The sequence below is a fragment of the Anas acuta genome, chromosome 21 (assembly GCF_963932015.1).
Source record: "Anas acuta chromosome 21, bAnaAcu1.1, whole genome shotgun sequence".
Lineage (NCBI taxonomy): Eukaryota > Metazoa > Chordata > Aves > Anseriformes > Anatidae > Anas > Anas acuta.
The window spans coordinates 6,901,659-6,927,761 of NC_088999.1; the positions used below are offsets into that span (position 1 = coordinate 6,901,659).

At 42.6% G+C, this 26,103-nt stretch overlaps 1 protein-coding gene across 12 annotated transcripts in view; it reads left to right on the forward strand.

The window, feature by feature from the left end:
• CSMD2 (CUB and Sushi multiple domains 2) overlaps nucleotides 1-26,103 on the forward strand; it is a 322,375-nt gene that overhangs the window by 166,500 nt on the left and 129,772 nt on the right. For 10 of the 12 annotated variants that reach the window (XM_068657555.1, XM_068657554.1, XM_068657553.1 and 7 more), the window contains 5 exons: nucleotides 5,511-5,598; nucleotides 6,785-6,909; nucleotides 9,602-9,723; nucleotides 16,113-16,216; nucleotides 20,641-20,753. The exons of 1 other annotated variant lie outside the window; for it this stretch is intronic. In XM_068657555.1, the coding sequence (XP_068513656.1) occupies nucleotides 5,511-5,598; nucleotides 6,785-6,909; nucleotides 9,602-9,723; nucleotides 16,113-16,216; nucleotides 20,641-20,753 (552 nt within the window). Of the gene's footprint in view, nucleotides 1-5,510; nucleotides 5,599-6,784; nucleotides 6,910-9,601; nucleotides 9,724-16,112; nucleotides 16,217-19,999; nucleotides 20,122-20,640; nucleotides 20,754-26,103 lie in introns of those variants that run through there. One more of the 12 variants, XM_068657565.1, reaches the window with a different exon arrangement.

Consider the following 26,103-nt stretch of genomic DNA (forward strand, 5'->3'; position numbering starts at 1 on the left):
GAAGATGTCTCCAGAAAATGGTATATTTTCAGAAAATGGAGCCTGAAGTGTTATCTTTTTTTTTTTCCCCTTGCTTTTTTGATTTGCTTGGCTAGCCGTGCCCTCTCTTCTCTGAAACTTTCATGAGCTTGTGAGCTATGCTTCAGTAGTGGTTATACAGGTGGGATAGGCTGATTAAAGGCCTCTGAAGTTCGCTCGTATTGCTATAATCATTTCATCTGGCTCAAATATCAGAAATTTAGAAATGGCCGTGTCTCTCGGTAAAAGCTAGAGCTATACCCTGCTTTGCTTTCAAATCCTTTCCTGCCAGCAATGGTTTCTAGTGGTCTTTGCACCTCTCCTAAAATTCTCCCTTGAAGAACCTGTTGTCACATCAGGCAGCTTGCAGCTACGTGCTTAATACCCTATAGGTCTTTCAGAGGATTTCAGTTTTGCTGGATGGATGCTGTGGTTACCTGCCAGATCCTACCTCGCCAGATTAAACTCTGTTTCACATGTCTGAATGGAGACAAAATGTATTCATGTCGCAGCTGTTTGTACTCTTTCAGAAAAAGAATATATAAAAAACATGGAATTTGGTGGGGGACGTGCTAATTTTGTTCAGTTGCAGTCAAACGTGTTTATTTGAAATTTAAATCAAGTGCTTCATACTGTTCACCATCCCTAAAATTAATTGGGCATCTTGCTTTAATCAGTTTTAGAGGAAAAATAATACAGCTCTGCAGAATAAGCTATAAGAAACACATTTTAAAATCTGAGATTGCATTTAGGGGATTACTTTTTTCTGATATTAACCGAGACACTTTCTGCATTTGCAGTTATCCTAAAGCAGCAAGAAAGTCAGTATATTGCATGCAGTATGTAAATGTGTATATTCCATGCTCACACAGTGTGAAAAACATGGTACTTTGCTTTTATAAAACAGCATCAGGGTTGTTTTTCTGACATTTGAATGAGGCACACCTGAAAACACACTGCTGGACGTTACTGAAAGGGATTGAATGAAGTAGTGCAAGCTCTGTGTATCTTCACATTTGTCAGAATCTATTTTAAATTTGCAAATGCGAAGTCATTTTGGAGGTGTTGATCAATTTTAGTCTCAGCCAAGTGTATGGAAGCTGCGGGATTGAGCATTGCAGTAAGCCTGCTTTCTGCAGCACGTGTCAAGGAATGAGTGTTTGCATGTGGGTCCCTGCTGCACTGCCACGGTACAAAGTGAGCGTGGAGCAAAGAGGAGCAGGATGTGGGCTTCTGGCTGGAAGCAGCACAGCTTCCAAACGAGCCCGGTTGGGTTGAAGTAGGGCATGCTGCAAACTGTCTTTGAAATCTGACCAGAAGGTTGTATGGAGTAACTGTAAGCCTTAGGAGTGGTCATGAAGATTAACTCAACCATGTTAAGACAACTGAGAGATGCTAAAGTCCTCCTTTGTTCCCCTCATGCCAGGAGAAGAGCTCACTTTTTTCACTGTATTTTTCATGCTGAGAAACGTTAAGGTTTTGTTTAAAAAAAGAAAAAGAAAAAGCACAACATTTTAGATGCTGTTTTATCTTGTAACTCATATTTAACACTCCTAAATTCAATAAAAATTGTCCCTTGGGAGTCTATCAATGAACTTTATTAACATGGGGAAATACAGAGAGCTAAAGGTTCCTAGTTCTTTTAACAGATGGAGTAAATTACCGTTGCAAACAAAGCAATCATAACTGGCTGTTACTGAATGCATGATGAGAAGGAAGTTGTTGGGGAAAAAAATAAATAGGAGAGTGAAGGGGGAGGAAAACAAGTTCCATGGTTTGGGAGAAAGAATCCTTGAGCCTGTAATGTAGAACTGGAACACTTCATCACAGCTTTTAAGATCTATTGTTCTCCTTGTAACCCTGAAGAACTCATTTGGAGTGCTACAGCCATGGCATAAATCAGTCAAACCTATAGGAAGATGAACACAGTACTGACACCAAGTTCTCAGCATAACAAATATGGTTTATGAACTTTGGTTTAGTTGCGTTCATGTGTGTATCTTTAAAGCAAAAGATAGAAGAACAGAAGTTTCTGTAAGTGGCCATCTGATCCATCTTCTCCTTTTCTTTCACTCTTAATGTGAAAAAATAAAATGTCCACACTGTCATGATACGAAGATACCTCTCCTTGCTCTGTTTGTATCTGATCTGCTCACTGGTTATCTATACGTGTTGTATAGATACTAACGAAAGAAGTATTTTAGTCTTCAGAAGTATGATTGATAATTGACAACCTGCTCTCTGGTGCCTGTGGGTTCTGCTGCTCATCTGTAGCCTTGCCTCTTCCCAAAGCTTTGAACCAGTCTCCTAGGTTTGCTGTCGTCTGATATGAGACATAATAAATGAACTTGACACCAGCTCAGAGTAACCAACACGGGTGTAAATGCTGTCTGGGTAGTGTTTTGACTGTGGGAGAAAGAATTTGATGTGGAAAGGCAATCTGGTAATCTGCTCTGCAGGGAAGGGCATGCGAGTGTTTCAATGCAGATATATGTAGAAGCTGTGTAAATATGTATATATTAGAGGCATATCTCCTTGTTTAGTGTATTTTTACTCTGGAGAAGGTATAGAAGTACAGTGAGAAATCTTCGTATTTCTCCTACGTACCCTGTAGACTTGTGACATACAACCCTAGTTTGTGTATTCTATCTTAAATGTTAATTTTACTTTCCTTGGAGATACCTGTGTGTGCAGCCAGGATGTTTGTGTAGGCAGATGGAGATCTAAGGAACCCAAAGGAAGACAGTAGTGACACCTTGCTCTTTGCTCAGCCAACCTTTGGTTTCTCAGAAGCGAAGCATCATTTCAAGCCCTAGCAGAAGGGCTGTTGGGAGGTGATTTCATCTGCAGAAGGACCACCTTGGTCTCTGAAGAGACCGTATCCCTCCCACGGCATCAGGGAGAGGCTTCTTGCTGCTGTTGTTTCTATGCAGCAGTTCTGCAGTGAAACAACCTAAAATGTTGTGCTAGAATACCGGGGGGCTGTTTGATTCTGACCTTATTTCCTTGCTCTGACTGAGGCGATTCACTGCTGGCTGCTGAAGCCTCCGTGCATTTCATTCTCTAAATTCCCATTTGCTTCGTGTATCATTAGAGCAGAGCTGTTAAGGCACATCCCACGCCTTGGGAGGTACATAGCAGAGGAGTGTTTAGCTCCATAGATTACACTCAACAGCTTGATCAAAGCTACAGGCAATGGCCCCAAACGGGTACTAAGACAGAGCTTAGAGTTGGACCAACTTTTCTGTGCCAGAATTTTGGCTAACATTGCAACATCCGCCTGTAGCTCCTGCGATGATGTGACAGTGGCTGGATTTTTACAGCCACTTGTATAGTTTGTGAACACACGTGAAACCTCCAAGACCTAAGGCAGACTGGCCAAGTTAGCAAAAAGTTAACAGCAAATTAAAAACTGTTCAATTGTGTCATGTATCTAAGCATGAAATTTAGCGGGGAAGAAGGGAGAGTAGATCAAACCAAAAGAAAAGAAATCCACTGAATTATCCTGCAGCCCTGACGGCTGCTGGAGATACCTCCTGGTGGAGCCGGGGTTTGTCACGGCTGCTTTGGTTATCAGGGCTCTGGCAAAGGAGCAGAGAAAGATCCCTGCTCTGAGGAGGGCTCCCTTCCTTCTGACTCGTGTACATTCAGAATCCATGAAAGGTGGCAGCAAAGCTTTGTAGCTGCAAAACGCAGCCATCAAAAGGTAGATGCTGTGTGCTGCTCTAATGCTTCTGTCTCGCTGGTGTGTCTGCTTGTCCACATGATGGAGCTTAACATGGGGTTATGAATATGCAAAAGACGAAATAGACTGTCAGTTTCCTATAAAACTGTATAAGACTGTCAGTTTCCTATAAAACTGCACCTCTTTTCCTCTTTTTCCCCCAAATTCATGGAGGAACCCATGGAGCAGCAAGCAGCTGGCTAGGGCACGAGGCAGCACACAGCAACCATACCAGAGCCAGGCTGGGCAGCCCCTGCCCCATGTCCCTGGTCCCGAGCACGTGGGACTTGGTGCAGGAAGGGAAGGCGGCAGCAGTGCAGGCAGGAAGGGCTGGGATGGGAGGGAAACACCTTGAGCTGAGCAGCAGGTTACGAGCTGAAATGTTTTCAGTGCAGGCAGCCAGCACTTGGGTGGAGATGCTCAGACGACAGCCCCGTACCAGCAGGAACAGAGGGATCCTTCCATCCCTTTAGAAACAGGGTTCTTCCAGCTGTGCCTGACTTACACGAGGTGTAATTACTCAGTGAATAATTACCACATTCGATGGTCTTGCCTTTCTGTGTGTCCATGCTGTGCAGCCTGTGTTTGTGCAGACGCTCCACGTGCTTTTCTCCCCATGTAAATATTTACATGCACCACCCTCTGTGTCTTCCTCCGTGCTCGGCGCTGTGCAGATCTCTGATTGTGAAGCTGACGTGCCTGGAGTGAGAACCGTGCTTTTATCACCCCACCATCATCCCATTTGGCAGCGGGCTTTGGGCACTGTGCTAACACAGTGCCTTCTGCAGTAGAGCTGAGGTTTCTCCTTTGATCTGGTGGTAGGCAGAGGTAGAATGGGAACGTGCTCGCTTCAGATTCATGCTCCACTGCTTCAGCCTTGCTGAAAAGACGTGTTGCATTTTCCTCGAGCCCTCCCCTCAATGATGTGAGAAAGCTGAATCGCATCAACTTCTACATCTCTGTGACAAAGTTACCCCTTTGTCCCATATTATTATGCGTTTCGGTAGGTACTGGAATTCCAAATTGAAATCAGCATATTGCTAGATCTCATTTCATGCTTTCAGGAGCCACCCTGGCTAAATCCATTCCTAGGTAATGCTTCTTTGTGCCGTGTGACAGGCTGGAGGGGGAAGGTGGACGTGGGGAGATAGAGAACCAGGTTTGCAGATGTTTATTCAGTGCTGATCACCACTTGAGAGGTTTCTATTTGTTGGTAGTTACATTAAGGTTGCTCCATAAAGTTTTTCATATTCAAAATAAATTACTTGCTTTAAAATGCTAGACTCACATTTCCCTTTCCTCTCTCTCTTTTGTTCTGTGCTTGCTTTTTTTCCCTGGTATCATACACCTACCTTCTCATCGAGTTGTTTCTCTCTCTGGCAGCGCTCAGATGGGTTTGGAGGGTGGTAGACAGTCACCTTGTCGTGTCACAGGTGGCCGTTTTAATCACAGGCTTCGGAAATGGGCTGTTTAATTGGTGTAATTTTGCAGAGCGAAAAATCTCTTTTCAGAGGTACTTCTATAGCAGAACAGGGGGAAAACTGTGTTCCTAGCTGGCACTTCCTAGAAAACACTTTGGTGTCTAAACTGAGCTGAAATGATTCCAGTTAAACTTGTTTCCAAAGCTGTTTTTTCTAAGCAAAATGGAATACATTCAGGTTTTTCAAGCTACCAATTGCCATTTTTCTCTCCACATCCACCAAGACAGTTGATGAAAGAATGTTTCTTTTGCTATTCTGTCTCTGTATGTGCTGTTTTTGCTTTGTAGTAACTCAGGTTGGTGTGTCCCAGGGACATAATATGTGTCCAGACCCTGGGATTCCAGAGAGAGGCAAAAGAATAGGCAACGATTTTAGGTAAGAACCTTTTATGTTTGTGTTTCTGCATGCTGCAAAGCTATTGTTTATAACCATCGTGTGTGCTCCTTGACGTTACGTAGTCTGTTGTTAGAGACCATCTGCACACATCTAAATGTGCTCTGTCTGAAAGCTTGCTGAGCCTAGTGATGTAGAAGCACAAGTGTGTGTAGAAGTGCACGTGTGTGTGAGAGACCATGTCCTGGGTGGTGATCTGTAATGAGTTCTTTGGGAATATTTCTCCTTTCACAAAATGGGCACTGGCCAGGCTTGTATTATCCATGTTTGTTGTCGTTCCCCTTTCCAATGAAGTGCAGAAAGAGCTGTCTTAAACAGCAACAGCATCGCTTCTAAAACTAGCTTAAGTCACAGCATGCCCCTGCCCCAGTGAATTTCAGGTGTCTTCCCAAAGCACTGGTACAGTTCCTTGTCAATAAGTAAATGTGGTGCTGGATAATTGTTTTCTTATAGAGTTTAAAACAATGCTGTTATTCCCTTGTACTTGCTAGCGTTCGTTTAAAGAGCGTAGGAATGAATCAGCCTGCTGTTAGCAATGGGGAATCAATATTTAATCTTATTTTGCTGTCGATAGCTGTTTTGTTCACTAAAAATGTCTTTCAATTTAACCTGAGTCTATCAAATTCTCCTGAAGTCCAGAAAATGTATTGGAGGAGGGGGGAATGAGGGTGGAGGAAAGGCAATTCCCAACAGAGTCCCTAAATGCCATGGGATAAATTCTCAGCTGCTGGAAACCGGCATCGTGCCACTTCAGTGAATAAGATAGGACTGGCTTTAACCAGCAAAGGATCTGAATCCAAAGTGATAGAATACAGAAGAAATATTTCAGTAGTAGATAAAGTTTTTTCTCTTTATAAGAATGCTGAGCATGTCATCTCTTGGGATGGAGTCTGTGCTCCCGAACTGAAAAAAACCTCCCCCTGAAGTTGCATTGAAAGACTCGAATCTGTTCGGGGACTGTCACCACCTCAGGCAAACAGTGCCCAGCATAAGCAAATGAATGAGGCAAAAGCCTGCCCCTCATTCATTTCTGCTGTTGCCTGGAGGGCCAGTGAACTCTCTCTGTTCACAATTTGGAGAATCACTGGGATAATAAAAAAGCAAGTGACAAACCCGTTGCGGCAGAAGCTTCTCAGTTGCTAACTTCACCTTCTGTTCTGTCTGCTAGGTTGGGCTCCAGCATCCAGTTCACCTGTAACGAGGGCTATGATTTACAAGGGTCCAAAAGCATCACCTGTAAGAGAGTGAGCGACATGATTGTTGCATGGAGTGACCACAGGCCAGTGTGCAGAGGTGAGAAGACGAACGTTTTTTACCAAGTTAGTCGGACTAATGAGAAAATCCATCTCCTTTATGCCCTATTCATGCATCGCTCATTCCGTCCTCAAGTTTGTCTGCACTTGGTTGCTGCCTGTTGCCTTTTTCTTTTGATAAATGCTGTTCCAAGGAGCAGAGCACTATAAGTGGGTATTTCCAGGCTGGCAGCTCCCACCTGCCCCGTGGAAGACCATCTCTGGTTCCTCTCAGAGGCACCTTGCTACACCCCCTTTGTTCTTTCGTTTCTTTTTGGTTCGGTCTTCCCTTCTTTTTAAAAGTCAAATCGATTGTTAGGCAGTCCTAGAACAGGTTCAAGCCTCTCGCTGAGTGTTGGATGTTTATAAGCTGTTTTAAGTTGGTTCTTTTGATTTCAGCTGGGTCTCATCCTCAGCCTTCTGTGTGGCCCATGGTGCAGATCTGTTTTCAGCACCCTCACTCAGGCAAGAGGTGCAGCTAGAAGAGCAACCTGGCAGTGCTCTCCGCCTGTTGGAAAAAATCACCTCGGTACTGCTATTTCTTCTGTGCTGCACTGGGTTCCTTTGTTTTCTTGGAAATAGGAGTTTGGTCTTGCTCGTTCACGCTCAAAAGTCAATAGGATCTTAATTCTTTTCTAGTGGGGATTCTTGTTTTCCGGGTAAGCAGAGAGTAACACGGCTTCAAATTTTCAATCTTTTCAGCTCATGCCTGAGAAAGAAACCTTCACTTGATTCTCATGCAACTTTTTGATACCAGAAGTTCATGTTTTTAAGACAAACACCTGTTCCTGTACATGATAAAACTATTAACTGCGGAGCTTCATAAGCTACTTGCTCTGCAGCTGATGGATTATATGTGTCCTTCCTACCTGTGTGCTATGCCCACACCTCTCAGCAATGCTTTGTCCCTTTTTGTTCTCCACTCCCGATTATTCCTTTTTAAGGGATAAGGAGGAGAGGGGGGATGAGGTGAAGGTTTGGAAGCTAGCAGCAGCCCGATTATCTTGTGGCCCAGCCATGAGATATCAGCAAAAGCAGTTTTCTTTCAGCGTAAAAATGAAAACTAATGTCCATTTTGCCCTTGGCCATTTTGTTTTCTTTCTCTCTATCCTCTCTCTCTATAAAAAGTGGCATGCATAATTGTGCTATTTGTAATGCTAATAATGAACAACTTGTAATATTTTTAATTAAATCCCTCTAAAGCTCTTAAAGTCATAAATTGGTATTTTTTTCAGTTCTTTTTCTCTTTAATTTCATCTGCAGAGGTTTTCAAGGCTTTGGAATCCCATCTAATTCTTGAAACAAGCCTAGAATAAATTGAATCAGTGTAAGAGGATATTTGGCATAAATATGTGACACTATAAAGGAAATTTATGGTGTCCTCTTGCAAGAGATAAGAAAGGATTTGCCTGCATTATTGCGATTCTGTGAATCAACTTAAAAAAATTTCTACCACTAACTTCCATATTTTTTTTCTGTTTAAAGTTTTTCATTTGCTTTTTATCTCGCTTTTAAACCACATTTTCTGTTTCCATTTTGTTATCATGTGGTGAGTTTCTTTCAGCTTGCAGGGTGCCTGACCAGCCAGCTCTAAAGCCACTGGACTGGAGCAGTTTGTAACACCTGGTAATGAAGCATCTTGCCACTGTGTTCAGAGAGGGAATTTTAGCTTCCTTATCTGCAGCAGACTCCCTCTGGGTCCAAGGAAGAGTTTCTTAGTCCCTTTGTGGCCCTGTTTCCCACTTTTAAGATGGGGATAGCAGGCCTTAGCTTTTACTGTCAGGTGGGACTGGGTAGATGTAGCAGGCTCCAGGAATAGGGTTGCACAGGGCAGCAGGAATGCAGCCCTGCTGTGCGGTCAGTTTGGCTGTGAGACCATTTTCCATGCTTGACTGCTGTTTAGGGGTAAAAAAAAAAAAAAAAAAAAAAAAAAAAAAAAAAAAAAAAGCCCTGCAGAAACCACATTTGCAAATAGGACTCCTTTGAAATTTCAGATAGATTAATTTTGAGGATCCATCACAACAGCAGAGGCAGTTACAAAACAAGGATGCTGTTCTTTACATTTTCTGATTAAATATCACATCAAAGGAATACTACAGGCAAACATTTCCCCCTTAAGTGCTTTTCAGCTTCCACTTTACCTAAGATGTTTTTAAGATGTGAAGTTGAGCTGCCATCTTCGTTCTTTGAGTCCACAGTTGTAGCAGAACGAAGTCGGCCCTCACCTAATAAATACTTGATGTGCAGTAGTTTTTTAGATCTGCAATGAAGAAAGGAAATATGACCTTCCTGGGACGTTAAAAAGGATCCGTGTCTTACCTGGCATCTTCCGTGTAGTTGCTTTCATTGTCCTGGACATGAAAGTATTTCTCTGAGTACTTCAACGCAGTAAGCAAATACTAAATCAGTGTGAGAGCTAGAAAATGGGCTGTTGGTTGGTCTGGCGGTCCATCTGTTTGATAGCCTCTGGAAACACCCCACTCATCCAATCATCCCAGATAAATCCTTTGTCTCTGATGTTGCATGGAACAAGATGAGTGTTTTGGCTAGAGGAAACAACACAGAGCAGCAATTTTTAATTCTTCATACAGTATGCATCACTATTTCTCTCTCGTCTCCAAACAAAGAATTCCGTATTCATCCCAGAGCTAACAGACCTCACTCCCACATCTGTCTTGTTTTCTTTTTCACAGCAAGGATGTGTGATATGTACCTTCGTGGTCCCAGCGGTGTGATAACTTCTCCCAACTACCCTGTCCAATACGATAACAATGCTTACTGCGTGTGGGTCATCACGGCACTCAATCCAGCCAAGGTAGGTCTTGGAGATACGTTCTCATGTCACTTTTTTATTGCCTTAGTTGAAATAGTGTGTAGCTATGGTTCCACAGGACTGGTCTCTGATATTTAGCCCTTCAGGTTTCTGTTCCTGAAGTCACACCCTTCTCTCTCCCCAGAGACTTCTCACCCATTTCTCAACTGTCTTTAAAGACCGTGTCCTGTCACATTCTGTCTCTGCTGAAAATTCATTTTACTAAAGGATGTAATTAAAAGTGTATGTAATTATTTTTAATCGAAACCTCTTTGATAGCTTGGCGTGAATGGTGGTGAAATGCCAAACAGTGTAGCAAAGCATCTCGCTAAGCCAGTGCTCAGTTGGGGCAGAAATGCTGTGCCAGGAATTCTGATTTTTCACTTCCCTTTGGCTGATATCTGGGCCCCTAACCCACAGGGATTTCAGCCCACAAAGGGCCAAGAGCAAATGAGGGAGGGAGAATTTCTCTTCAGTGTTGTTTTTCTTTTTCTTTTTCTTTTTCTTTTTTTTTTTTTTTTTAAGTTTATGAACAAGTCCTTTTTGTGTTTGCTGATGTTCAGAACGTTGGAAGTTGGGGATGATTTTTTCTCTGTTGGTCTGCATGTGCAGTTTGGAAGGGTTCAAATCCTTTGTCACTGATCAGTACAAGTCCTAACTGCCTTTGTCTTCATAAGATGAAGCCTTTCTCATTTTCCTGTCACAGGGAGAACAATCCTCAGTGCCTCTTACCTCTTAGTGCTGCCCTACAAACTCAGCCTGTTCCTCTCCAGATCTGTATGGGAACATCAGAACAAAAATGACTTTGTTGCTGTGTTGTAGCTCAAAATACCCTGAGGTATCATTCAGTGCTTCTGCTGAAGACAGGTTTCATTCTTTTCAGTGCCTGGGTTCCTCCTAATATAATCTTCATTAGTTCGGGAGCAAACCTTGCATTCCAAAGCACTGAGCTCATGCTTATCCAGTCAATTATTTCTTGGTCCTTACCACCAGACAGCCTTGCATTTTGGCGCTCTGCCTTCTGCTGCTCATCCAAGGAAGTCATTTCACAAACATGTTGGTATCCCAGCATCTCATCTTTCACAAGAAATTGTTCCAGTCTGTAGAAATGCTGGCAACCATCCACAGTTGCATTTGCTTGCTGCCTCTGATGAGATGGCATCTTGTGCTCTCATCTCCCATGCTTCGCCTCCCTCTAGAACACCTGCTGCAGCAGGGCAGCTAGAGCTGGGGCTGGCTGAAGAGCCCTGTTGAGTTCTGTTTCTCCTTCCCCATTGACATCAATTCAAGCCTTTAATAAGCACAGATCACTGGTGGATTATGATTTTAATGAGGAGTATTCCTACATTCCAATTTCAGAATGAGTTTGTATTTAAAGGGCTGTCATTAGCTGGTCACTTCATCCAGCGGATATTTTGCTTTGGCTGCATGGGAGCCTGGTAATGACCCAAATTCTGGGAAACTGGAGTGTGGAATCAGGATATTTTTTTCAGTGCTGATTTATTAGGAGTGATTTACTGGTTAATCAGACTCAGGAGGTTCTCCTTCATCAGGGTAATGTGCGAGCAGAGAACAGACCACATTTAACAACAGCCATTACTGCTCAAGTGTCAGCTGGGCTTCTCAGCCGGGGGTCTGCAGACCCTCGGGTATATGCTGCCTGCACATGGACAGGCTGTTGGATATATCAGCTTCTTAGGCACTGGTATGTATTATGTATATTTTTCCTTTTGTACATCTTTGTCTTTCAAAGATCAGCAAAATCCCGGTTTTGCAAATAAAATAGTCCTCTGTTTCTAAGAAGAAATTGTAATGAGCTAGCCTTGGATGTGCCCTGGGCTTTATACAGGCTGACACTTTTGTCTGGGCTTCCCACTACAGTTTAGGAAGGAGGAAATGGCAATCAAACATCTGGATGCTTACGTGCCACGGCCACTATATTATTGACCCTTTTTTGTGTTGCTTTAGAGTTGAATAATTGGACTTTCATGTTCAGATCTGTTTATTTTCTGGCCTTTCTGCCTAGCCTAGATGGTAGGAAACAACCTTTTTTGCTTCTTAGTAGTGTGATAGGATAAGCTTTTGTAAGCTTCCAGGGCAGACTCTCATTTTTCAAAAAATTGGTCTTCTGGGTTCCTACTTAGAGAAAGTTTCTCCTCTTCCTCTGTTTAGGTTCTTCCTCAGCTTTTAAACCTTTATCATAAACTGTTGATTAGAAAACAAAATCTGCAAGTCCTGATCCTTAGCTTTCATAAATTATATGAAGTGAACTCAAACTGGCAAAATCCATTTCAATACTTAATGTAGAACAGAGGTTTAACAGCAAAATCTTAGTTATGCTACATGGGCTGCAGCATCATATACTGCAGAGCTGTAGCACAACTGAGCACAACTGAAATAAGGATAGGCTGGTCAAATCAGCAGTTCATACTCACTGTCTGTGAAAAGGCTGCCATTTTCTTTTTCTTTGAAGTGATAAACAGTTAATTAGCAACATCAGTTTATGAAGGGTTTCTGGGAGAGTTTCTCTTTTTTCGAATGTTTCATCCTGGAAGTGTAATTTACAGGTAGGGGAAAACTCTGCATCTCTTTGAAGCACAGAGGACTGAGAGCAATGCACTAATTGTTTTGGGAAAGCCACTGCTGTGCATGCTTATTTCTTTGCACCGTGTGTTGCCTGCCTGAGTTTCTTTGAGCTGTAGTTCAGAACTGCAGCCCGATGCCTTTCCTCTGTCTGAATGGCAGAGAGGGCTCTGCATGGCCGTGGGAGCCAAGGCAAGGCGCAGCTTCCTTCTGGCACCCCTCAGGAAGATGGGAAGCAATTAAAATCAATCCAGTGCCCTAAGAGTTTTCTGCTATTTTCTATGTAATATATTCTACTATTCATCAAGGCTCCGGGAACCAAAGCTGCGCAGACAGGACAGCATCTGAGTGGTGAATGTACAAAATGGCAAGTGGATTCACGGGCACAGACAGTTCCTGTTGTCCAGAAAGCAGCCCCTGGTGCTGGCTGTGTGTGCTAATGCAGCTGCTCACAGTGTCCCAACAAGTGCATGCTCCAGTGCAGCACTGGGAGTTGCTGGTATCTGAGTTTTAATGCCAGATCAGTGTCTGGTGTTCATACCCACAAGTCAACAAGTGCTGCTCCGGAACATACCCGGGCATGTAGAACCCTTAAATGACGGCCCGTGTTAGAAACATGTTGCTAAATTAGAGAATTCACCTCCCTGACTCATGTTGCTTTTGTGCAAAGGGGATGATATCATCGTTGCACATTCCCCAGCATGGGTGAGGGAGGAATTGAAGATGAATTAATTAAAATGCCTGTAAAATACTTTGAAGATTAAAGCATTATGGGCCTGGGCTGAAGCCTGCTGAAGTCAGTGGTAATCTTTTCATTGACTCGAGTGATCTTTGGATCAGGTCCTGTTATATGAAGCTTTTAATATGAGCGATGGGAAAACCACTGAGCTGAATTTAGAACTCATTTGCAAGTCATCTGTTCTATATTTGGAAAAGAACTGTGAGCCAGATTCACTGAGGTACATAATCCCCTCGAAGTTTGCTCAGAAACCTCCATAAGCAGTATTAAGGGCATAGTGCTCTTCAGTTGACAACTCGGAATTATTTCCTATACAGAGGATGACATATTAAAGCTATTTGGGGGAGTATTGAGAGCTTATAGATTTCTTTTTTTTTTGCTGGTCCCTGGTGCCACGGGAATTAATTTCAACCGCACAGGAAAAATAAGTCGCTCGGGAACTGAGAAATGCATATGGTAATTGGTGCATTTGCATCAAAACTATTTCTGAACCTTCTTGACATACCAGATGTCACTGGTTGATATTTCTCCTGTGGTTATTCTCACCTGGAGTCTCGCTAGCCAAACACAGCTCTGTCCAAGCTTCCCGTGTCATCAGTGGAGAGAGATGGGCCCCTCCGGGGGATGATTCATCCCCTCTGAAGATAGATGCTCGAGACGGGGGAGAACGGGAGGGAGATGAGTAATGTGTGCTTGTAAAGCATCTGAATATAACTGCAAGAGGTGCTGTACTCCGTGGCGAGAACGGGTGTTTTTTTTTCCTATGAATGTGACTGCACTTCAAATCGCTTTGCGGTGTGTGAAGCCTTAGAATCAGGTGTCATATTGAAGCCTATTTTCTCAACTTTGCTAATTGCTTCCTGTCACTTCAATAGCTTAAAATTGAGGTTTTGTGTCATTCGTGTATTTGTATGTGCTGGTAGGTCTCTTGTTGTTTAATGAATCATTAAATAATTTTCAGCCTATAGCCCAAATAGAAAAATAGGAAAATGGATGAATAAATATTGTATTCAGCATCCTGTTCCTGTGCCACAAGGTTACAGTCTTCAATATACTAGACTGTAATTAGTTATTTAATTAGGGTCAGACTCCTTAGAATGCAGCTTACTTGAACGAGTGGTTTAACTAATGACGTGTGCTGTTTTACAGCAGTGTGTTCTTTGTATTAATTACATTATTCCATCATTACATGGTTTAATAATAATCTGCACAGGTTAATATTTTGGTACTACTGACTAAAATGAATGGCTCCAAACTTCTGTGAAGTATCTCTCATTTCAAGATTACTTTTGGGTAATGCCCTATTTTCACAGTGTCATGCGTAAAAGTTTGATCTTGATCTTTTATTTTTTTAAATGCATTTAAAAAATAATTGCATTTGTATGTAGAGGATGGTAGCATATGACAGGTCAGTCTGAGCTTTATGTGCACCCATTATTTTTAAAGAATTCTGATGCCATTCAACACCTGACTGACCACTTTGTGGTTTAAATTGAGTAGCTTTTGACAGAAGAAGGTTGTCATCTTCCTAGAGAGGACGTGCAAGCCTTGGAGAGACTGCAGAGGCATCCTCGTATTTCACAGAGTACCATTAGATGTTGGTTTTGGTCCATGGTGTTTTGTTTTTTTTAGCCCCCTATGATTTTTGCACATGTGCCCAAGTGTTTGCAGAAGATGCTACAAGAAGTTACCAAACAAAGATTTTTAGCTTTTTTTAATATCCATTGCTAAATGATTTGCTATTACAATCTATTTAACTGAGTATTATTATTAGCATTACAGCAAATTAACAGGCTAATTCTGGTGTCAGTATGAATAATACTGGGGTCTAAATGTATGATCCACCCCACTCAAAACTCAGCTTCATCGTCTGGTGCCAGGTGAATGAATCTGACCTCAGAATGTGACGATGATCAACTCGGTCAGTGGGGTGCACTCATGAGTCTCTGACCTTGGTGTGTTGCAGCTTCCTGGGGAGAATCACCCCACACCGGTGCTGGCTGCCCTGTGCCGCTGATGTCCCTCTTGGTGGGACAGCTGAACTGGTTGATGCAGCTGAAATTCCTGTCTCTTACCCCAAATCAAGAGGTGTAGGGTTGCATCACGTATCTGTGGTGCTCGGTACATGTTGTGGGTCCTTCTTACTATTTTTGGTGACTTCTATTTCATGTGTGAAATAGCAAAAAGTCCTGTTAAACCAAATTTGGTAACAGAACCTGTTAAGAGTTAGGTAATTTAATATATTTACAGGCACGTGTACAAAGGGATGAACGCATTCACGTGTTTATGTGCTTTCCTGGATCTGGGCAGTTGAAAAGCTTTGAGACAAAGCTCCCATTGCTTTCGGTTGGTACTGTGAATGTAAAACAATTCTGTACATTCAGCTCTCTTCCTTTTCTGCTTGTTTACCCCGGCCCATGCTGGATTAAGGGCCTTGGTCTCCTGAGTCAGAATGTGATTTTCAGTTATTTGCAAATAAAAGATTTTCACAAGCAGCTAAGAGACTTGGAACACAAAGCTCTTGACTTCAGTGGGACCTCTGCTCCTAAACGGTGCGTGAAGGCTACGTAAACCCAGATAGTGCCTTGTAGTGGGGGTGGAAGGGTGTGACAGAGCAGGAGAAAAACACAGGAGAGGGCTGCCCAGGGGGGAGATAGTGGGGACTCCCACCACAGAGATATTCAGAAGCTGCCTGGACATGATCCTGGGCACACCATAAAATCTTTCTGGGTCTGCGAGAAGCTTCTGAGAACCAGGTGAATTTTCTGACCAACACAGACCAAAAAGAAAGTGTTTATTACACCATAACAAATGTGCTGCTTATATGCACGTTCAAATGTATCACCATAATCTCAGGCCTGTAAAAGAAGTGGTAGTGATACCAGTATCATCTGGAAAGAAGTGCCACAGTGCTATAAAAAGGGAGGGTGGTCGCTTTTGGTGCTGTCCTGAAGATACTAACGCTTGTACAAATTGCTCCTCAGTAGGCAAGCAGGTAAATGAACAAGACAGGAGGCTCTGCTGGCTGCCTTGGCAGTTGATTCGTATTAACATGCTCCGTCTTTGCCAGGTTATCAAACTCACCTTTGAAGAATTTGAACTAGAAAGAGGATATGACACTCTGACAGTTGGTGACGGAGGACAAGTTGGAGACCAGAAATCTGTGCTTTACGTGTAAGTAGCATGTCCTTTGTCACCGTGAGAAATCCGCGTCTAAGTTCTGCCTGATGAGATTTATTTATTGCTTCGATGGAGTCCCAGTCTGCTTGCTGGTTCTGTCTCATAAGCAGTTTCTCATTTTTGGTGGAGCTGGATGTTCTCGGTGTTTTCATCTCTCATCACGTTCTCTTCAGCTTCAGCTGACAGAAGGGCTTTTTACTTCTTTGCTTCTGTTTCTTGACTTGCCTTTGTCAGGATCCCTTAGAGGCTGAGGCTGTCCAGGGAGCTGAGTGAACAGGATTAAAATTTGGATATAGTGATATGCAAACCTCCAATTTATATCCTTTAGTTTGCAGATGTGGTGTTTTGTGGAGGTTTTCTCAGTAGATGAGATGTTGTAGATGGTCCTGCTTTCCTTCCAGGCCTTCACATTTTTGTGTTTCCCATCTACGTGTTTTTTATTGTTGTTGTTGTTTGTGGTTTTTTTTCCAATTTTATGCAATTACAGAGGGAAAACTGACCAGAAAAGGGCCACTGCAGCCGTGCTGAAGGATGGGAAGAAATTTCTGATGTTGCCAGTTTTTAAAATAAAGAATTGATACAGCTTCAGTGTATTGTTTTTAGATTTGAAGACCAAATTCTTTGTTATAGTAAGGGTAACAGAGAGAAATAAAAGTGAAACAGGCTCTGTAGCAGCATTTGCCATCCTGCTTGCTCAGTGCTTAATAACTGGCAAGGGTTTGAGTTTCAGTTGGAAGGAATGTGTCAGTCAGGCTAATACCAATCAGCCTGTGGGTTTATAGATTGAAGGCAAGGGTTTTCCCTGACCCCGGTGTTTGCAGTGTGTCAGCATCAATTTCTGGTACCTGCTGTTTAGGCAGAGTGTTGAGGTTGGTGAGAGCACTTGGCTGCTCTGAGGACAGCCTCTGCTCTGTGTCAGGACCTCACGGATCTGACAGGGTGGAAGCGTGCATACCCCTCGGACTTTCACGTCTCTCTGGATTTTAGTTTTTACATATGCAGTGTGCTCAACTCCAATTGTGATAATTGTGTATCGCTCAAACCCACTTTACTGAAGAAACAATGACTGTTGTAGCTCTTCTGAAGCATCCGAGCAAAATACTGCGTGGCTCTATGGTCATGCCCCTCGCCTGTGATCAGGGCCAACCACTTTTCATAGCAGTGTGTGCTTCCATTGAGTATAGCTGTAAGCCAGTGGTGTTTGTCGAAGTCTTAAATGTCTTGAGGGCACTTGCAAGGGCAGGGAAGCAGGGAAAAGCCACCAGGACTTTCAGAAGGAGCATTAGAAGTGGTAAACGGGGCAGTTGGAAGGAACCAGGGCTACTGGCAACCAGCTTTAGTGTCTTAACTTCAAAGACTCCCTGATTTTCTATCTGATTAAAAAAATAAAAAAGTGTAACACAAAACTCTCCAAAAGCTACTCTAGCAAAGCAGTTTTACTCTTTCCAATTGATAAAGCATTTTTCATACTGTGTTTTTTAATTTCTCCTTTTCACTTGTTTTAGCACATGAATTGGCCTCCCACTCCATTTTCACTTATCTTTTTGCTTGTCTTTGCAAAACCTCTGTTGCTGAGTTTCATCTTACTATGCTTCTCAGGACACGAACAGCAGTGATACTTAAGTCAGAAACTCTAACCTGCAATATATATAAATGTAAGGTCTGATTATTGTGAAAGTGTTTGTAATTAAAGTGTCACAGAACATTTCACAGCTGATTGGTCCAAATGTGCAAATTACAGCCAAGGGAATAGTTTGTAATAACTTGCCGCAATGATTTCTCACTCCCTTCCTTTTTTGTTTGCCCGAGGCCTGTGAAGATTTTTGTAGATTTTGTTTTAATCATTCCACATTTTCTCACTTTGTATTAGGGACTCAACACCTTGCTAATGCAAATATGGAATATCTCTGCCTGCCTGCACAAGGTGTGTGGTATCTTCTCCCAACTGCAGGGGATCTCTTTCCATTAAATTGTTGAAGCTAATGCTGACACAATTTGTTCATTTTTCTTTTGAATCCAGGAGGATAAGTTGGAAACTAACGAAATGTGAAAGAGGTGTGAGGACCACAGAAATATTCCATTAGCAATGAATGTGGTTGAAAGTCCATGGATGATTTCTTTTAGCATTTGCTATTCTCTTAACCTAAGGTCAGCTAAATTCACACACTAGGTGTATCCGCTGGATACAAGCTGTAGCTTCTTTGGAGGAATCAACATGTAGAAATCTAATCCTGTTAAAGATAAGAGTTCCAATTTTCTTACTACTCTTCACTTATTCTTGGCTATTCAAGAACTCAGTCCTGCAGACTTTGAAATCAAGAAATAAATTTGAATCAACTTTCATAGCACCAGACGTTATCCCAAACTGAGATATAAAGGACCATTTGTTTCCAGTCTCACTCTCATCCCTGTAAAACGCATCTTAGAGAACACAACAGATTGTTAGGCTGAGCTTTCTGACTCGCAGGGAGGATTTTATTCCCTAAAGTAACAAGCATCCAGATCAATCATTCAGCTTGTTAAAGTAGAATGTGAAAGCATGCAAAAACCTTTGAAACACCTTTTCTGAAGGTTTTTCTCTTGGTGTGTTTCTTGTTCTTGTCTGCTGCTTAAATAACTTAAGAAGGATCAACAATAACACTTCTGAATCTTTTCCAGTCCCCATCAAACTCCCTGGATGCAAAACAGTTATTAAGAAAAGATTGCTTCCTAATTTACCAACATTGTAGGATCAGTAAAATTTCTGATGCAGGTCAAAAGAATAGCTAAGCAAAGGTGGGGGTGGAACTGGGAGAATTTGATGGGCTTGGGAGACATGGATTCAGTTTCAGGGGAAAGCACACTCCAGATCCCATGTCCAAAGCCTTGAATGGTGACCAGTTTCGGGTGTTAGAGTACTCCTTAGTGCATGCGTGACTGGTAAAACAATTCTGGGGATTGGGAGGAGATTTATTTGTATGGCATGATTGGTCCCGGTTATGATGATACCTGTAAGGCTATTTGAAAGAATCTGGCACTCAGCGGGTAGCCAGTTTTAAGAGTGTTAAGCAAATAGAATAAGTAGCACAACCCTTTAAGCAGTCATTTTGCTTCACTCTAAACAAACTGTAATTGGCAGATCAGCCATCCTGTCTCCAATTACCCAGGAAAGTGGGAATTGTAATAATTATGCCTGGAGGTTGCAAGTTACGTTTATTCACAGGATGCTATCAACACACAGCTGCCGGGATTGTTCCCTTGCAGTACTGGTTTGCAGTAAATCTTCCTTGAGAGCTTGGGGTTCAGTTTTATCAAGAAGTCTTTCAGGTGCTGCTGTTGTACTTGAGCACGATGCCAGGCAGAAGCCACGTCTACACATATCCATGTGTTTAAATTTAAGTAAACACTACAGGGAAAAAAAATATATATATCTCCACTTGCAGTAGTTAAGCTTAGGGTAATTTACACATTTATCACAGATGATACCGTAGCAGAAATAGTATAATAGCATTAAACACTGCCACTGAGACAGACAACATACCACTCGTACACCTCGAGTAATGAGCCCTTCCCACGCACCAGTGCTCTGTTTGCAGAAGCAGAGGGAAGGGAAGGAGCTGTGCTCGGAGCGGGCATTTGTGCCTCTAAGTGCCTACACTGGTGCCTGTGTGGGTGGGGATAAAGCTCTGAAGCTGTGTTGAACCACAGCGGGGTGATTAATCCCGAAGGCTGAATGAGCCACACATGCCTCATTAGTACAGATGGATTGGTGACATTTTTCTTAATCTCCTCAGCTTTCCTAGGAGTAGCCTTGCAGGGTTGGCGATGCCCCGATCATCCCATGCTGCCTGGATTAGTTGGTGTTTTTCAAGGGCTCCCAGGACATTCAGCAGATTTGAGGTTCATGCCTTGTCTTCAAGGTGTTGATTTTTTTGCCTTTTTTTTTTTTTTAAGGTCCCTGTGGAAACTTCTCAATTAGGAAATAAGCACAGAGAGCGTGTTGAAAGTAAATTTTATAATAGCAGGAAATATCTGTAAAAGAAGTTAGGAGGATACAGTCACCAGTATGGTTGCTGGGAATTTGTTTGCTTATGTTTTGCTTCAGTGAGAAAGGAAATACTAGTACTGATGCTGGATAAATATATTGTGGTGGTACTAAACCGTAATTATCTATAGTGGTGGTGATACTAACTTCCAGGCCCTCGAGTGTGATAAGACTCATTGTTATAGGTAGTAATCAGAAATACACCGAGGCTCATCTGTCCTTAAAAATCTGTCAGGATTTTGGATAATGTTTTGTTTTGGGGTTGGTCTTAATCATAGTGGCATTGTTCTATCTGTTTTTATTCAAACAGAGGTATAAGTGGCCTATATTTTGGTGGAATGCTAAGTTTCGGGAGGCATATAAACTATTCACATGTTTTTATTTATTCTTCCAGCTTGACAGGCACCACAGTCCCTGATCTTATTGTCAGCACGCAGCACCAGATGTGGCTCCTCTTCCAGACGGACAGTGTCAGTAACTTGCTGGGATTCAAAGCAACGTATGAAGGTAATCCAAGTGTCTCTTGGAATTTACCTATTCTTAAAAAGATCAGAGATGAGATGAGATGAGATGGGCCTAGTTGCTTTTGAGAAAGGAGCTTCTCAAAGTACTGAAGCTCTGCAAACTTTTCCTTAAAATTGAAGCTTTGCTTCACTAAGAACAGCTTTTGTGATTTATTTTCTGTGAAAGCAGACTGGATGGTTAATGTTTCATTGCTGTTTCATCTGCCTTGTTGGAAAAAGAGTTGGTGAGTTTCAGCAAAGCGATGGCATCTGCAACAGACTGTGCAAGAAAATGAGACCAAGTAATCAAAGGTTCGTTCCAGTAGATCAGTGGTACGAACTGCTTCAAACTTTGACTAATCTTTAGCATTACAAATACAATGAGAGTTCATTTGTGGATTTTTCAAAAGAAACTCTTGAAATGCATTAGGATGGAGATGCTGAACTCTGCCATTAACTTCTCTCCTCACTGTCATATGTATTTGCAAAGTTAGAGAAAATGATGGGAAAGTATTCCTTACTTCTAACTCGTGTAAGGGACTGGTGATTCTAGTTGAAGCATTTTTTAGATCCCTGTTTTGAGATGTTTCTAGGTTTTCCTGTGTGGTGTTCCCACTCAGTGTGAGCACATCGGGTTGTTAGCTTTCTCTTCAGGCATTGGGCTGAAGAATTGGCTGCCCTTCTGCTGTCGGATAGCCACACAACTGCAGGGGGGAGCTTTTTTCCTCCAGCACAGGCACACTGGAACACTTCCACTCACATCGTCATCCTTTTGCTTTTGTTGTCAGCTTCAATCTCTTTTCAAAGCATTTTCAGTTTTGTCTAAAGCCTGCTGATAGTAGGGATGGCTTACTCTTTCGGCTCTGATGCCTAAAACTAGGCACACAAATTTTTATCTAGACGTGGGGGCTGATTGTGAAAGGTCTGAGGAACAGCAGCTCCCACTGACATCAGCATTAACATTTAAATCAAAACTGTTTCTATCAAGGGCCCTAAATGCACATTAGGATTCATTCATATTTAAAATGTTTCCCTGGTACTTACTGTGTTTCAGGGAAATGTTATATTGTGTTCTGGCCAGGACCTGACCATGGCAGTGCTGCTGATTGACGCTAAAGTAACAAGTTAGGAGCCTGAAGGGACTTGACCTACTAGAAAACCTAGTTGGACCAAATGCCAGCATGTCCAGGCAGGCTGAGCAATACCTTGAAGGGGGATTGGGTCACGATGCTAGGGTAGTTAGAGCATTGCAAGGCCAGGCCAGCAGGAAAGTCATTAGAGACGTAGATAAAATGAAATGGAAGTGGAAGAAGAAAAGGGAAATCCAGGCTGTTTGTCCTGGGAGTATCTTAATGGTACTATTTCAGTCCTAGTGACTGTACGAGCCTGAAAACAGGCTTTTTGCAGTAGCTGTGAGGTCTGTCTCCTGACACATTTGTCAGCAGTTGATTGTTGGCTGCCTGGCAGGACAGACTGCTGTACCTCTGCCTGCCAGCCGTGGATGGGTGAAAACACTCTCCAGCTCTGCTATGAGATTCCTTCTGGTTTGCTAATCTCATCCGAAGGGCAATGTGGACATTATTCTTCTATTTTCTTGATAAATCTTGTATTTATCCTATAGCACAGCACATAAAGTTCCAACACATATGATATACAGACTCAGCTTATGCTGTTAGGAGCTTTGGATCTGTAAGGAGGTTGACTTTTTCCTCTTCTGAGTTGCTTCGATGTTATGGGAGCTTCATCTCTAGCAAGGCTGAGCCCCGTTTAGTCCCTGTGACCTCAGCAGTTGCTTTGGGGATTGCTGTTGTCGTTCATGCTTTGGAATCCTGTTTTATGGAGCTTCTAATGGCAAATGTGCTTCTCCCTTCCCTACTCATCAGCTTTATCTGCACAGCTGCTGCCTGGTTTTGCTGTAGTGGTGTATGTCCAGAACCTTCTAGAGGAAAAAAAGGAGTGCTCTGGCCCTTTTGTGCCCCAGTGAGCCCTAAAGGAGAGGAGGGACCTGTCCCTGGTGAGTGTCAGTCCTTTGACCAACAGATCTGAGCAACAGGCAGAGAGCAGCCTCTTTTCTCTTTTCCTGAGTATCTTCACAGTTCTTATGCAGCAGCTTTTTAACCTTGGAAGATGGGTCTGTGCGTGAAAAAAAGAAGTACAGTTCTGTGCCGAAGGCCCATGCTGGCCCTATCCTGAGGTTATGTTGAATTCAAATCATCCTGATCCATAAAATTCTTTAGTTTTTGCAAATCCTTTGACTTGCAAAGCAAGAGCTGTTTAAGTAAGAGGCAATTAGTACTTACCAAATACATTATGAAATTATACCTAACTTACTAACAAGTTTCAGTATCAGTTTTATTGCCACACTTCTTCCTAACTGCAAGAGGAAAATTACAGCTAATGGAGCTATATAAAGTCAAGACCAAAAATCTGCTTAATAGAAGAACAGAGTATTGTTTATAGAGTACGTTTAAATAGCTATGCATCCTAAAACATGGAAGTTTTAGTGTACCTTTTAAGTGTAATGCAATCATAAAGCTTGTTGCTAGTGCTGAAATGGTTACGCCTGTGAGACTTATTGACGCACAGATTTAAGGACCTGTTGGAAGGAATGTGCTCAGGAGGGCAATATGCCATCAAATTTTTAGTGTAGAGTTCCTGGGAAGGGGGAACCAACCTAGTCATTTTGCTGCAGTTGTGGGTAAAGAGAGAACATATTTGCACCAGGAAGAGGATACAAAGCATAAGGTTTGTGGGTTCGGGTTTTTCCATGTCTGCACTGCAAGACTGGATGTTTTTGGAACAAGTGTTCAGCTGGTGCAAATTGGTGTGACAGCATTGATTTTCAATTAAGCTGTGTCAGTCTTTACCAGCTGAGGATCTGGCTCATTAATGTTCATGAAGATTACTTCTAAATCTCCTATGTCTCAACTGCAGCCCCGTTTATCCTTTTAAACAGACATTCCCTCATAATAGTGGGCAATGTTTTTGGACTTCCAGTGCTTGTCGGAAGAAATCTGTACTAAGCTCCACTTTGCTGGAAAAGTCTTTTCTTTTTCACGACTATAGCGAGCTGATTGATGCTGCAATTTAGTGCTTGACTTGTGAGAAGGCTTACAGCCTCCTGGGGCCCTGGGTCTTCTCCCTTTTCTTTAATCTGAGGCAACCTCTTCTGGGAATACCTCCCCTTAGGGCAGGCTGCTGTTTCCACAGCCATCATAATGGTTCTCTGAAAGTCCCTAGGTCAACCCCTCACAGTGGTTGTCCATAAATAATTATTTCCGATCATGTTTTCAAAGGTTCTTGAGAAATTTAGGGTTCATTTAACAGGATTCAGACTCCTATATTGATTAGGTACTTTCGAAAGTCTCAGCTGTAATCCTTCTGCAGTTATATTCCCCAATGGACTGAAAATATTTGGTTTTCCTCACAGGGGAGATGTGAGGAAAAATGTGTTTGTCACTGATGAGCTTGAGGTTATTGCAAGCAATAGTATAAAATAAAATCAATAATATAAAGTTCTGTGGTAAGAGAAGTAATAAAACATGAAAAAGCAGAACAAAAACAGATTTTAAACTTATATTTAACTTTTTATATAGTTTTAATATACAGTAACAATAATTTCAAATTAAGACCACATTTACAGGCACGCAAAGACACTAATAGAGTTTGGATTTCTGCTGGAATTGGGTTAGTCTGGGTAGAGCTGACTAAGGTCTATGTTCTGAACAACCAGCGTGCTGCAGGCAGGGGATGATTAAACAATATTTAGTGTTGAGATGCTGACTAAGTGTTTGGCTCTGGAGAGCTTAGCTTTGGAGCTCAAACTTAGCCCCATGCTGCTAAGAGGCTTAGAAGCTCTGCCGAGCTGAAGCCTGAAGATTTCCGCTGCCGACCTTCCTGGTTTTAATCAGATCGGTACCGCCTGGGGCGTTCGGCCAGAGGAACTCGCCGGGTTTCCACGTTTGTTTGTGTGCGTTATACGTAAATACAGAGCTCTGCATGGATGCCAGCAGATAAGCTGCACGTCAAGGTGTTCGTACACATGTATGTGTGAGATCACGAGAAAGGATAACCTCTCCATTTGCCTAATCCTGGGAGACTTAGGGGAAAACGCACAAATCTGAGACTGGTTGTGCTGCCTGTGTTTGGAGGCAGCTTTAAAGCTCAGGCTGTGCTCCCTGGCTTTCAGCACGGCCCCTTCCTGCTGAAATACTCTTGGGTCACACCGAGAAGCCCAGAAAACCCCCTCACTCCTCTTCTTTCTGCTGTTCTGCAAGAAAACTTTGCTGCTCTGTGAAAAGAATGTGAAAATTCGTCTGCCAGCCCTATGGCAATGCCTTCTTTGCTCATCCCATTGCTATTTGAGCCATCAGGTCTCTAACACAAACACATGTAGATGTTTACCCCAGTGGCAGAAGGTGCAGAGGCCCTGGGCAAATACACTGCCCCCATGCTCATGAGCACCAAGGCCTCCTTCTTTCCTTCCTTCCTTCCTTCTTAGTAGTGCCTGCAGGTATTTTTCATTGATCATGTGTTTTTTTTCTTAGGTTCTACGTTGCCTGACATCCCCCTCCCAATAGTCTCGGTGTTGAAGTCTGTCAGTAAATGCAGTGTTTGTTTCCTGCTCTGCTTTTCTGTGAAATGTACTGATTCATGTCATCAAACACTCCTGCTGCAATGCTGCTGAGCCAACAGACGTGAAGGCTTTTAGCTTATGGTGTGTTGACCTGAACCGTTCTCCGGGGCACCTTACTTGTATGCACGTCTCATCTAAACCCAAGCAGGACAGATTTGATGTCATGCCCCAGGGCTTTAATGAGCCTGGTAGATTCAGTTCCTGTATTCGCCCTTCAACAGTGGCTTAGATAGGAGGGACATGGCAAAAAAAAAGGGGCTTTCTTCTTGCTTTATCCCTTCTTCTTCATCTCCTTTCCTCATTGCTGGAATCAAGTAGAAAAACTAGACAATAGGAACTCCCTTGTCGTGGCTCATTAAGGATACATACTTAATGCTATTAACTTTCATTAGTTTAAGCAAAGATAATATATGTGTGAAATTGTGTGTGTAAGGCTAAGTATATTCTTAAGGGTCTTTCTGACTAGAGCTAATATTTGTGTGCTTTCTTCAGGTGTGGCTTCTAAGTGCTCACAAATCCCACATGTTGTGGATATATTTTCCGGAGAGTGGAATGAATTTTGCTCATTCGGTGTTTGCTTGCAGCTCTGAAATCCTCAGTTTCCTGCCGAGCTGAGTCAGGAAGGAACAGAAATCGCGTGTAGCCCCAGGAAAACAGCAGCCTGAATTTTGGGTGCCAGCAGTGTTTCTGTGCAGCTCTGTAAAGGAGCAGAGACGGT